General features: G+C 39.5%; 1 protein-coding gene across 1 annotated transcript in view; it reads right to left on the bottom strand.

Moving 5' to 3' along the window:
- The window catches only part of SLC9A9 (solute carrier family 9 member A9), a 325,848-nt gene that overhangs the window by 187,648 nt on the left and 125,360 nt on the right, over positions 1-12,840 (bottom strand). Inside the window, exon 7 of the mRNA XM_073359753.1 lies at positions 1,498-1,636. Within this exon, the coding sequence (XP_073215854.1) occupies positions 1,498-1,636 (139 nt within the window). The remainder of the gene's footprint in view (positions 1-1,497; positions 1,637-12,840) is intronic.

Below are 12,840 nucleotides of genomic sequence, written 5' to 3'. Positions count from 1 at the left end.
TAGAGAAATTAAGGGCTGAATCCTCAAAGGTAGTTAGGTAGCTAACTACCTTTGAGGCTCTGGGCCCAAGGGCTTGTCTACACTAGAAACTTAAGTCACCTGTTAAGTTAGCTGTGAAACTGATAAATATGATGGCTAACAGCCGATGTAAGTAATGCAATGTCTACACAGACACTGCATCGACCTAACTACACTGACATAAGCCTTACGCTTCTTGTTGAGGTGGACTTATGTTGGTGTCGTAGGGCACTTACATCAGTGGGAGCAAGGCTGTAGTGTGTACACTGACATAATTAGCAAAAAGAAAAGGAGTACTTGTGGCACCTTAGAGACTCACAAATTTACTAGATCATAAGCTTTCGTGAGCTACAGCTCACTTCATCGGATGCATCCGATGAAGTGATGTTGCAACCGATGAAGTGAGCTGTAGCTCAAGAAAGCTTATGCTCTAATAAATTTGTTAGTCTTAGTCTCTAAGGTGCCATAAGTACTCCTTTTCTTTTTGCGGATACAGACTAACACGCCTGCTACTCTGAAACCTGGCATAATTAGGCTGAAGAAAGCTGCCTTATGTCGACCTAACTCTGTAGCATAGACCAAGGGTAAGTATTTTGCCTAAAGTCCCACAGTGAATCACTATCAGAGTTTAAGATAGAACCCAGGACTCTTGGCTCCTTTTGCCTTTTCCACCTAGTAGACAACACTTCTTCTGATTTTTATCCAGTTACATTATATTCCCACACAGTTGTATGGGTCAGTTAAAATATAGCAACTGCTGGGGAGGCTGAGTGTGGTATGAAGCAAGGGTTTCATTACATGAATTTATGTTAGTGTCAGGTGGAACAGTACAGGAGAATTTTGATGTCATGGTGCTTTAATTTTCTCAGGAATGCTAAAATACTAACAGGTACTTCGTAACCTGTAATCCCATGACTTTGTCAGTGGCTGTGAGCTCTGTCAAGGAGGTGAGCTCAGTCCTTGGAGTAAGGCTGTACCGCACATACTCTCCTCCCCTCCCCCAGTCTGGTCCAGTGTGGTGATCCATTCCTCGTTGATTGAAAGGATTGGTCAGCATGATAATGTTTTGGGGAGAAATAAAATAAATGGGGAAAGACAGAGGGATTTCAGGAGAGTCTCCCAAACAACGGAATTTGGGGTCCAGTCCTGCATCTTTTACTCATGTGAATAGTCCTTAGGCACAAGGGTAGTCTTATTGAGGTCAATGAGACTACTTACAGGAGTAAGGACTATAGATTTTGGGCCAGACCCTCAGCTGGTTAAAATCAGCTCTATTGAAATCATTGAACCTGTGTTGATTTTCTCCAGCTGAGGACCTGGCTTTGTTTACAGAGCCTCTTCAAACCCATGGTCAAGAAGTTCAAGCTCAAAGTAAAGATGGTCAGTCTTAAAACACAGACAGCCTTAGAAGTTCTTTTCAAGGCAACCAGACTTTCAAACTTGCAGAGTTTTTTCTGATTGAAAAACAATAAAGGATATTAAAGCTGTGACAACAGCGTATGAGGACCCCATTGCGAATGATCCAGCAAAGATTCCCAGGAAATTCCACACAGACTGGAAGAAAGCAGCAGCATCAAATGTGTTAGGATTCTCCTTGGGACTGTAAACAGATATCGAACTGAAAAGAAGACAAGGGGGAGAGAGGAAAATAATGAATTAAATCACATTATCGTTATAGTGAAATCGAGTGTTAAACATACCCACTTTGTAGGCACTCACAATGCAAGAGAATGCTCCTCAGGGCTGTTAGCAAAATAGAAAGGCAAGAAAAAGGAGAGTAGGAGGAAAGGGTTTATTTTTCAAGGCAATAACCTGAGAATCAGTGGTTTGCTGCCAGTCACTAAACATTTGTATACTAGGACTGTCATAAACAATATTGTTTCCAAGCCAGCTAGGCATTAAACTATGGTAGATGTATAAAGAATATGCAGGGAAAATAGATAACTTTGAATTATTTATTGGCCATATGTCTTCGGAGCTGTTATATATTCACAAATATTTCTGGTAAAAAGTGCATTTTTATGGCTGAGGCACAAATGGGCGATACAAATCACAGTATGTACCAAATCTTCTGAAGTGATGCTGTCATAAACCACAAACTAGTTCCCTTCCCTAGCATAACCCTTCGTAAACAAAACGGTCAACATGTCAAGAGCTGCAGAGTATGAAACCCCAGAGAAGAACAAGAGGACTGTTTTCCCAGAGAAAGAAACTGCTGTAGTTGCCAGAGGTCATCTTTTATATCCAGTCTCTGGCTATAACCATCAAGATTATTTTCTTATGGGAAATTACTCCACCAATGGCAAGGCCATATCTTTAAACATTTTTGAGGGCTATTTACTACTAGTGACTTGATGCCCAGAATGCTAATGATACCGCCAAGTATGAATGTATTTCTGCTTGTTGTAACATAAAAATTAACAGATGTGCTGTAGCCCCAAGCTTCACAAATACTAATTAAGCAACGTTTCAGATTTTTGTGGTTCTGTTGCTTTCGACACTTGAGGTCTTTTATGCTTACTGTCAAAGAAAATAAGTGATCTTGGCAGTGGATTTTAGAATGGAGTATGCATTGCTGTAAAATTATTGGTATTTTAAACATTAAAACTAGATGATTTTAAATTGGGGTGAATATTTCATGCTTATGGACGTGTTCTTAATGTTCATCTCTGCAACTGGATGTTTTCTGTCTGGACATTAGGCAGCAGAGATGCAGCTCTGTATTCAAGATTTTTCTGAACAGTTGCACTCATTTAAGTGCCTCCAAATGTTACTCAGAGACCAGCAACTAGGCTACTCTCAGACCTTATCTCTTGGTTGGTCAAGGATATATAGAAAGGGAAGTTAACATGTGTGAATAAGAGAACAATCCTTAGAAGTACTGAACTCCTCGTGGCTGGTGCTCACCACTTGTCTGGATCTGAACCTAAAGTCTTACTTTTTTATTTTAAGCTTTTAGTGTGCCCATTACCTCACTCTCTTGCCACACATGAGAACACATAGCACTTAGTGCTATGAATTTTGAAAGCACTGTACGTACACTAATTAAGCTTCACATAATTCTAGTGATGTAGCTAAAGTAACAGTTACAATTCCAATTTTACATATTGGAAAACTGAAGTGACTAGTTCAAAGGTCACACAGACAATCAGTAGCAGGGTCAGAATCAGACTTTCAGAGCCCTTGATTTTTGGCCCCAATCATCTAGACCAAGCTGCCTCTTGAGGGCAAAGGGGATGATTTAGTATTGATAAATATTTTATTTGACTCAAAGTGACACATTCTTGTGTTACACCTGGCTGCATTGTGATCATCACTGTGGTCATTAAGCAGGGTCTAAGAAGTGCTGTACAGAAAAGTGCAAATGAGCAATGACTTTCTAAACCCATTCACTGAGAATGTGAATATGAATGCTGTAAACTCTCTTACATACAGAAAATTTCAAAGCACCAGAAGCTGATATTCTTACTCATGCAGAGTAGCACTTTCTTTCCAAAAATTGTCTTGTTAACATCAATGGGACTATCTGAGGACCTTTTGAGGAAGCATATCATATTCTGGCCCTGTACCATTCCATCCAGTATAAGTGCCAACCAGTGCATGTGTATGCCTGGGACCAGCATTGCCAGTTCTCTCTCAACTGCTGGAGAACAATCTCAGGGAGTACATCTCTTGCCTTCATTCATGTCTTGAGATGATGCTCATCACTGACCCCTTCAGTCTGAGGTTTTAGCCTTCACAGTCACATCAGAGATTATGGTAAAAATATAAAACTCGGACTCTCTGAGCATCTGCTTCTTTCAGCTGATGTCTTCTCAGCTATAGTGCTGTGGGTCAACAAACTGTTATTTGCTAATATTTCTTGTATACCTAAAAGGGACTCTAGTTGTTTGTTCTGTGTTGAAATGTTATAGTTAAAATTCTGTCTCTTCTTGACTGTAGATCATGTTCTCATTGATTCTTTACCTCAAAGAAGTATAGAAAGACTGCAGTTTCTCATCCCTGTTTCTTAATTAATTGTAAATGGGGAATTGACCTTCTATGTCACTAAGTTTTAAGTGGTGATTTCAATCAAGTCAATCTAGCATTTTTCCTGAATGCATCAAAGAAAGCTGATGAACTATCCAGAGGGCCTGGTCAATGCAAGGGACAGCAGATGTTAAAAGCCATGAGAACTGTATCAAGAGCTCCTTGACCTGGAAGAAGTATACACCAGGCAAACATCAATGAAACCATTAATGAACTGCTTATTAATTATGCCAGCCACAAGGCAAAAGAGTTTAAAATCAGTTAAAGAGTGTTATACTAGGTTTTATGATCAATTACATGGGCATTTTCTCAAACAAAAACACTCAAACAACTTATCTTAAATTAAACCAGAATTATCCTGCAGAACTGAAGCAGTCTTCAGTTTTCAGAAGGGAATAAATACAGTAAGCCTACCATTGTATCAGAAGAAAACCACATTCTAAATCTTGGCTCATCTTTATAATTGAAACAAAAGCAAATATTTGATTTAAACAATTGTAGGCCCTAACTATGCTGCCCAGGAAAATGCTGCTAGCAATTCTTTCTGGAAAGAATTGTTGCCCTGAACAGTTCTCCTAGGGTCTAAAGCTTTTATATTCAAATAGGTGAATGTTTATATGAATTTATTGGATTATTAAACATTTTCTCTGCCTACAGGTCTTCTTACACTTTAAGAAGTGGGACTGTTGGGACAGGAATCACTGCATCTTATATATGACTGGTTCTGATAAGACTTTAGAAAATCTGATATTGGTCATTAAACACAGAGCCCAAATTCCTAGTTTAGTTATCAAACTAAACATAAGATGTACTATTCAAGCAGCAGTGCAATTATTTCTTGTGTCATGAACACTAGAGAAGAAAGAAACCTATTAAATATGTGAAGTTACCTTGCTCATTCCCCTGACAATGCAAGATTATATTTCCAAGCTTCCTGTCTTGTCTAATTTTAAATGTCTCAAGCAAAGAATTTCCATCCCTTTTCTGTAAAGTCTGTTATGTTAATATTCAGCTCTCATTGTCAGGAAATTTTTCCTCATATTCTGTCTAAATGTTCCTTTGCTTCATGTCATCTGATTACTAAAGCTTTGTTCTTCCTGTATCTCCCTAAACAATTCAACTCTCTGTTTGGGATTCTTCTTAAACAGTAGAGTATTATCATGTTAACTAAGTCTTTTATCTTAGTTATTATACTTACTAAGTATAAAGAAAAGGAGTACTTGTGGCACCTTACACACAAACAAATTTATATGAGCATAAGCTTTAATGAGCTACAGCTCACTTCATCGGATGCATGCAGTGGAAAATACAGTAGAGGGATTTTATATACACAGAGAACATGAAACAATGGGTGTTACCATACACACTGTAATGAGAGTGATCAGGTAAGGTGAGCTATTACCAGCAGAAGAGAAAAACAAAACAAAAACCTTTTGTAGTGATAATCAGGTGGGCCATTTCCAGCAGTTGACAAGAACGTGTGAGGAACAGTAGGGGGGAGAAATAAACATGGGGAAATAGTTTTAGTTTGTGTAATGACCCATCCACTCCCAGTCTTTATTCAAGAATAATGCAATGGTGTCTAGTTTGCAAATTAATTCCAATTCAGCAATCTCTCATTGGAGTCTGTTTTTGAAGTTTTTTTGTTGTAATATTGCCACTTTTAGCTCTGTAATCGAGTGACCAGAGAGATTGAAGTGTTCTCCGACTGGTTTTTGAATGTTATAATTCTTGACGTCTGATTTGTGTCCATTTATTCTTTTACGTAGAGACTGTCCTGTTTGGCCAATGTACATGGCAGAGGGGCATTCCTGGCACATGATGGCATATATCACATTGGTAGTTTTTTTTTTCTCTCCTGCTGGTAATAGCTCACCTTACCTGATCACTCTCATTACAGTGTGAATGATAACACCCGTTGTTTCATGTTCTCTGTGTATATAAAATCCCCCTACTGTATTTTCCACTGCATGCATCCGATCATCCAATGAAGTGAGCTGTAGCTCACAAAAGCTTATGCTCAAATAAATTTGTTAGTCTCTAAGGTGCTACAAGTCCTCCTTTTCTTTTTGGGGATACAGATTAACAAGGCTGCTACTCTGAAACCTGTTACTAAGTATAGTAACTTATAATTCTTACTAAGTATTATCATGTTAACTAAGTCTTTATTTAGGCAAACTTAGCATATTAAGTTCTTTTATCATTGTCTAATCAACTAGTCACCCAGAGCTTTCCATTTTTGAATATCCTCCAAATTATCAGCATATTTCAAATATTAAGGTGTCCAGAATTGAACATTCTATTATAGGTGCATTTATTCCAATGACAAATATAATACCACCTAGCTCTCATAGAGTGCTTTTCGTTAGCAGAGCTCAAAGAAGGTCAGCATTGGTATCTTCATTTTACAAATGGGGAAACTGAGGCACAGAGTGGCGCAATGACTTGCCTGAAGTGTCTCAGGGCAGTGGCAGGCCTAGAACCAAGGTGTCTAACATCCAAGTTCAGCGCTTGATCCACAAGGCCACATCATCTCCCTCTAGAAAATGATTTTTGCCTCAATGGATGATGGCTTGTTATACAATATGTAAGCCAAAAATCACACTGTATATTTTTAATGACATACCACCTTATGAGCACCTATTTAAGTTACTGCCATCTATAACATCTGGTGCAGATCATTTCCAAAATTCTTGCTTTACAAATATTCTTTCCCTCTCCCACCCCTCCCATTCCTCATCATCATTGCTCTGTGTTGTTTTTTACCCAGAATTTCTCCAGATTGAATCCCATTTGGTGTTTTCGTGACCACAGCTTTTTCCTTTATACTATTCTTTGATCCTCACTAGTGTGCACAGTACTTTCTAGTTTAGTACTATCCACAAGGGATGAAATCCTGTTCCCATTGAAGTCAGTGGCAATACTCTCATTGACATCAACAGAGCCAGGATTTCACCTTGGATGTTCACCCCTGTAATATGGCAGGGCTTCTCAGCAGTTTACAAAGGATCTACTGCCATGCTCACAGCCTCCTTCAAGCAGTCTTATTGTCCAAATCTAAACAAAACAAATACAAACAGCTCCTTGGCTCATTCTGGGCCACAAACTCCAGGGGATTGTCCCCCTTTTACCTTTCAGGCTCTCATAGCCTCCCGACATAGGGGACTCTGGCAGTCCTGCTTCCTAACTCTGACTCACTGGTATCTTCCCTTCCCTAGCCCCAGGAGCCTCTTTTAAAGCCTATTCTGGATCAGCTGACGCAGACAGGTGCACTGGCCCTGCTCCTCCTTAAAGGGTCAGTGTCACCCCGTGACAACCCCTTTTCCAGTACATCACTGACAATGCTAAATAACATTGAGCCTAACTCCAGTTCTTGCCCCCAAGCTACTTATTTGACACTAAAGCAAAATGTCACAAGATAACACTTCACACTGAAGACAGTCACAGTTAAACATGCATGTCTCTAGTCTTGGTTCCCCCACTCCCTAAACTCTAACAACATTCTGCATGAACCCTATTTCCGCTCACCGACCTTCTGTGCCTGATGCAAAGGAGTGAGCTATGCTAACAAAAGCTGTGTGCAAGAGACTGTAAAGATAATGTTACTGTTTTATATTTAAACAAAATGTTTAATTATTAAATATTAAAGTTCTTATTGTTAAATTAGTATTATAGCAAAATAGAGACTTTGCTGGTTCTTCCACACAAGTGGATTAAGGTTAAACATAATCCAGATCCACCAAAAATGCATGGATTCATAGAGTCATAGATTCCAAGGCCAGAAGGCACCATTATAAACATCTAGTCTGACCTCCTGCATAGCACAGGCCACAGAACTCCTCCAAAATAATTCCTGTTTAAAAAAAATCCAGTCATGATTTAAAAATAGCCAGTGATCAAGAATCCACCATGACCTTTGCTAAATTGTTCCAATGGTTAGTTACCCTCACTGTTTTACACGCAAAATTATCCTCAAAAACTGCTCTTTTGGAAAAATTGGGAGGAGCGGGGTGAAGAGAAATTTTGAACCATCTTCAGAGTTTGGCAATCAAATTGACCTAATGAACCCTGGATCATAGCTGGAGGATAAGGGAGACTTTATTGTCTCACCCTCTCTAAAAGTTAGAAACACCTCCCCCAGTGGCTACAGCAAGCCCACCTCTCTTTTCCCGATCTACAAGATGGAATTAACAATAATACTTAAGGTATGTCTACACTGCTTCTGTGAGGTGTGATTACAGCAAGTGTAGATATACTCGAGCTAGCTTTGATCTAACCAGATCAAAGGCTCCAGTGTGAGCAACAGAGGGGCTAGTCACCCAAGTATGATCCCATCCAAGACCATAGATATGTATGGGAGGAGAGGTTAGCCCCTCCCGCTGCTCACATGGCTGAAGCTACACAGTATTTTAGTGTGCTAGCATTATGTCTCCTTCACACCCAGCCTGAAGTATACATATACTGCAAGACTGTAGGTCTTCCTATGTGTTTGTACAGCAATTACTGTTCAGGGCTCCAATGCGGAATGGGGCCTTTGAGCACTACTGTAACAAAAATAAAATAATAATCTTTCCAAATAAAATCTAAATTGATTAAATATCATAGTCCAAGTTCTTTATAAGTATATATCACAGTTCATTCATGATGAGGAGAGTTTCTTGCCATAAACATTTTCTGGCCTGTGCATTTAGCAAAATGGTGGAATTTTTCTGTAAGTAATCCAAGGCATTTGAGGATTACAGCATGATTTTCCTCAGAATGTCACGACAGTTTTCTGGAGAGAAACTGGAGATGAGATTAAATCTTGTATTCCTCCTTTTACTCTTGAGGCCCAGCATGCCTAAGGCTAGTGTGACAGCATCAAAGAAAGAGATGTTAATCAATTGCAAACAACAGTACAGCACAAAGAATCCATGATTTTTATATAACCCAATGCTTGTAGCAGTTTAGCTGTGGAAACAGACAACATGCTGCAGAAAACTTGCTGCAATACCTGATTCAGAATATGTTACAAAGAAAAGAAGGGTTCTAATGAAGTACTGTGGGGCGTGATTAGCAACAGCAAATGAGAACAATAGCAATTGATTTTTGCAGAGATACAGAAGTTAATTCTCTGATTATACCATACTACAACATAACTAAAAGCAGTATAAATAACCAGGTGCTTCTTTCTTTCTTTCTTTCTTTCTTTCTTTCTTTCTTTCTTTCTTTCTTTCTTTCTTTCTTTCTTTCTTTCTTTCTTTCTTTCTTTCTTTCTTTCTTTCTTTTCTTTTTCTTACAGGGTTATGTGACTATTGTGGAAAGAAAAGTCTTATGATCTGGGAAACAGAATACTTGTTTCCACTTGCTTTGTCAAAGTACTTCTCGTTTCCTTAGTTAACCATCCTTCCTTTTCACTGCAGTATTGTATGATACATATTTAGCATAAAGGAATATTAGGGGAGCATGAAGGAGTCATGTCTGGAGTTACAAAACCAAACCAGCAATGCCTGCAATGATCTGCACTGAATGAAGTGGAACCTCCCTCAACTGATAAGTAATTAAAGAAGTACATCAGGTGCTAGTTAATTCCATCAAGAAAAATAAGATGGGATGGAAAAAATACTACTTTCTCAGAGTTCAAGGTTGCATAAAAGATGGCAGCAAGAAGGTGGCCTTTCTCAAAATGATGTACAATCACGATTATACAAGTATAGGTAGAGTACAGGTATATAATATGTTACTGAAATGTGGGGTTTACAGACAAACAAATCTGACTGAACAGTTTCTACATCCATATAATTTTTTAAACTATGTGATTTTCCTTGATGCGGCTACAAAAACAAAACAAAACACAAACACATAATAAAACACCCCTAAAGATGCTGAAACCCAAAGGCAGACTCATCATTCACCTTAGCCTTCTGCAATGTAACCATTAGCACCAGAAGCTGGATTTGAAAGTGTATGAGTAGCACCTAACACTCACACTCGCTCTTAGCAAACAACAATGCCATAAGGTCATTAAATCCATCCAACCTTCCCAGCCCCCATGAAATTCATCCTAATCTACTAAAGTCAGTGTAGATGAACTATAAATCCAACACATTTGAGATTGGGTATGTACTTCCCAGTCCCAAGCCCACAAAAACAGATGGGAAGTGGAGACTGGAGAGGCATCCCAGTGTAGGAATGCGTTGTGGCCAGCAAAAGCAGCCAGTTACAGCGGTTATGGAGGCAGATACACAGGGATTGTGTCTTTCAGAGGAAAGCTGCCAAAATTAAGGTGGGTATTTATGGAACAAAATACTCTCCCTTTATTAATTATAAAATTTTAACAGTGGTCAAAAAGGAGCAGGAATGTGGAGAATTTGCATTAAAACAAACAAACAAACAAACAAACAAACAAACAAACCGGGAAGGTCTCCAATGTATGACACCAAACAAAACCTTTTTTTAAGCCCTTGACTCTTGACAGTATTTGTGAGGTTTTCTAGATTTAAGACTCCAGATGTAAAAGCCAGATTTCACATATACACACATATATATATATATATATATGTCTCCATTAAGCATACTGTTTATATACACACAAGAACTTGTAAACAAGGCTACTGAAGGCCTGCAATTGGCTCCCTGTTCATGCTCCCATAGTTTTTCTGGGTATCCAAAAATCTGTTCTCTTTTCAGAGTAGCAGCCGTGTTAGTCTGTATTCGCAAAAGAAAAGTAGTACTTGTGGCACCTGAGAGACTAACAAATTTATCTGAGCATAAGCTTTCAGTGTGCTATAGCTCACGAAAGCTTATGCTCAAATAAATTTGTCAGTCTCTAAGGTGCCAAAAGTACTCCTTTTCTGTTCTCCTTCACAGTCTAAACACACTAGCCCCACTTAGCTTCAAGGTCATCCTTTAATACAAAAAGAAAAGGAGTACTTGTGGCACCTTAGAGACTCACAAATTTATTTGAGCATAAGCTTTTGTGAGCTACAGATCACTTCACTGGAAGCATTCAGTGGAAAATACAGTGGGGAGATTTATATATATAGAGAACATGAAACAATGGGTGTTACCATACACACAGTAAGGAGAGTGATCACTTAAGGTGAGCTATTACCAGCAGGAGAGTGGGAGGGGTGGAGGGGGGGGCGGAGCAGGGGAAGAACACCTTTTGTAGTGATAATCAAGGTGGGCCATTTCCAGCAGTTGACAAGAACGTCTGAGGAACAGTGTGGGGTGTGGGAATAAACATGGGGAAATAGTTTTACTTTGTGTAATGACCCATCCACTCCCAGTCTTTATTCAAGCCTAAGTTAATTGTACCCAGTCTGCAAATTAATTCCAATTCAGCAGTCTCTCATTGGAGTCTGTTTTGGAAGTTTTTTTGTTGAAGAATTGCCACTTTTAGGTCTGTAATCGAGTGACCAAAGAGACCGAAGTGTTCTCCGACTGGTTTTTGAATGTTATAATTCTTGACATCTGATTTGTGTCCATTTATTCTTTTACATAGAGACTGTCCAGTTTGACCAGTGTACATGGCAGAGGGGCATTGTTGGCACATGATGGTATATATCACATTGGTAGATGTGCAGGTGAATGAGCCTCTCTGATAGTGTGGCTGATGTGATTAGGCCCTATGATGGTGTCCCTTGACTAGCTATGTGGACACAGTTGGCAATGGGCTTTGTTGCAAGGATAGGTTCCTGGGTTAGTGGTTTGTTGTGTGGTGTGTGGTTGCTGGTGAGTATTTGCTCAGGTTGGGGGGCTGTCTGTAAGCAAGGACTGGCCTGTCTCCCAAGATCTGTGAGAGTGATGGGTCGTCCTTCAGGATAGGTTGTAGATCCTTGATGATGCATTGGAGAGGTTTTAGTTGGGGGCTGAAGGTGATGGCTAGTGGCGTTCTGTTATTTTCTTTGTTGGGCCTGTCCTGTAGTAGGTGACTCCTTTTCTTTTTGCAAATACAGACTAACACGGCTGCTACTCTGAAACCTATCCTTTAATACAGGAGCCATCCCAATATTCTCCTTCTAGAGCTTGCCCTTTGAATTCTAAAAATGAGCCAACGGCTGCTGTCTACCAGCCATTTTGGAACCCATCATCAAGCTATTCAAGTTGCAGTTCCCTTTCTTCTATATCATATGTATTTTTGTTCTTTTTTATTGTTTCCAAACAGCTCTTTTGGGCTCTTCAGTATATTGTTTTTTTCAGGGTGTCTTTTAAGCAGTAGTTTTGACCACTTTAATCTAGGTTAGCGTAGTCTGCTATAGCATAGATTCATAGATATTAAGGTTAGAAGGGACCATTATGATTATCTAGTCTGACCTCCTGCACAGTGCAGGCCACAGAATCTCACCCACCCACTCCTGCGATAAACCTCTCACCTATGTCTGAGCTACTGAAGTCCTCAAATCATGGTTTAAAGACTTCAAGGAGCAGAGAATCCTCCAGCAAGTGACCCGTGCCCCATGCTACAGAGGAAGGCGTAAAACCTCCAGGGCCTCTTCCAATCTGCCCTGGAGGAAAATTCCTTCCCGACCCCAAATATGGCAATCAGCTGATTCACCAGCCAGATACCGAGGAAAGAATTCTCTGTAGTAACTCATGCAAAGCTCTTATGGTTTGTGGTATCTCTTCCTAATATAGCAAAGCAATCCCCTTGCAAGCTGGCTACCTGATAGCAGCTATCAAGGTAACATGCATCCCAGAAAGGTAAGGCAGTCACTGATTTTGTGGAGAACATTAAATTGACCGTTTGCCATGAACAGCAATGTCTGCATGAAAAAAATGCAAAATTCATACTTTCTGCTAGATTTTCAC

Source organism: Lepidochelys kempii, chromosome 9, assembly GCF_965140285.1.
Source record: "Lepidochelys kempii isolate rLepKem1 chromosome 9, rLepKem1.hap1, whole genome shotgun sequence".
In the NCBI taxonomy this organism is placed as follows: domain Eukaryota; kingdom Metazoa; phylum Chordata; order Testudines; family Cheloniidae; genus Lepidochelys; species Lepidochelys kempii.
Note: the sequence above shows the minus strand (reverse complement) of the source record. Positions and strands in the feature narration are given on the sequence as shown.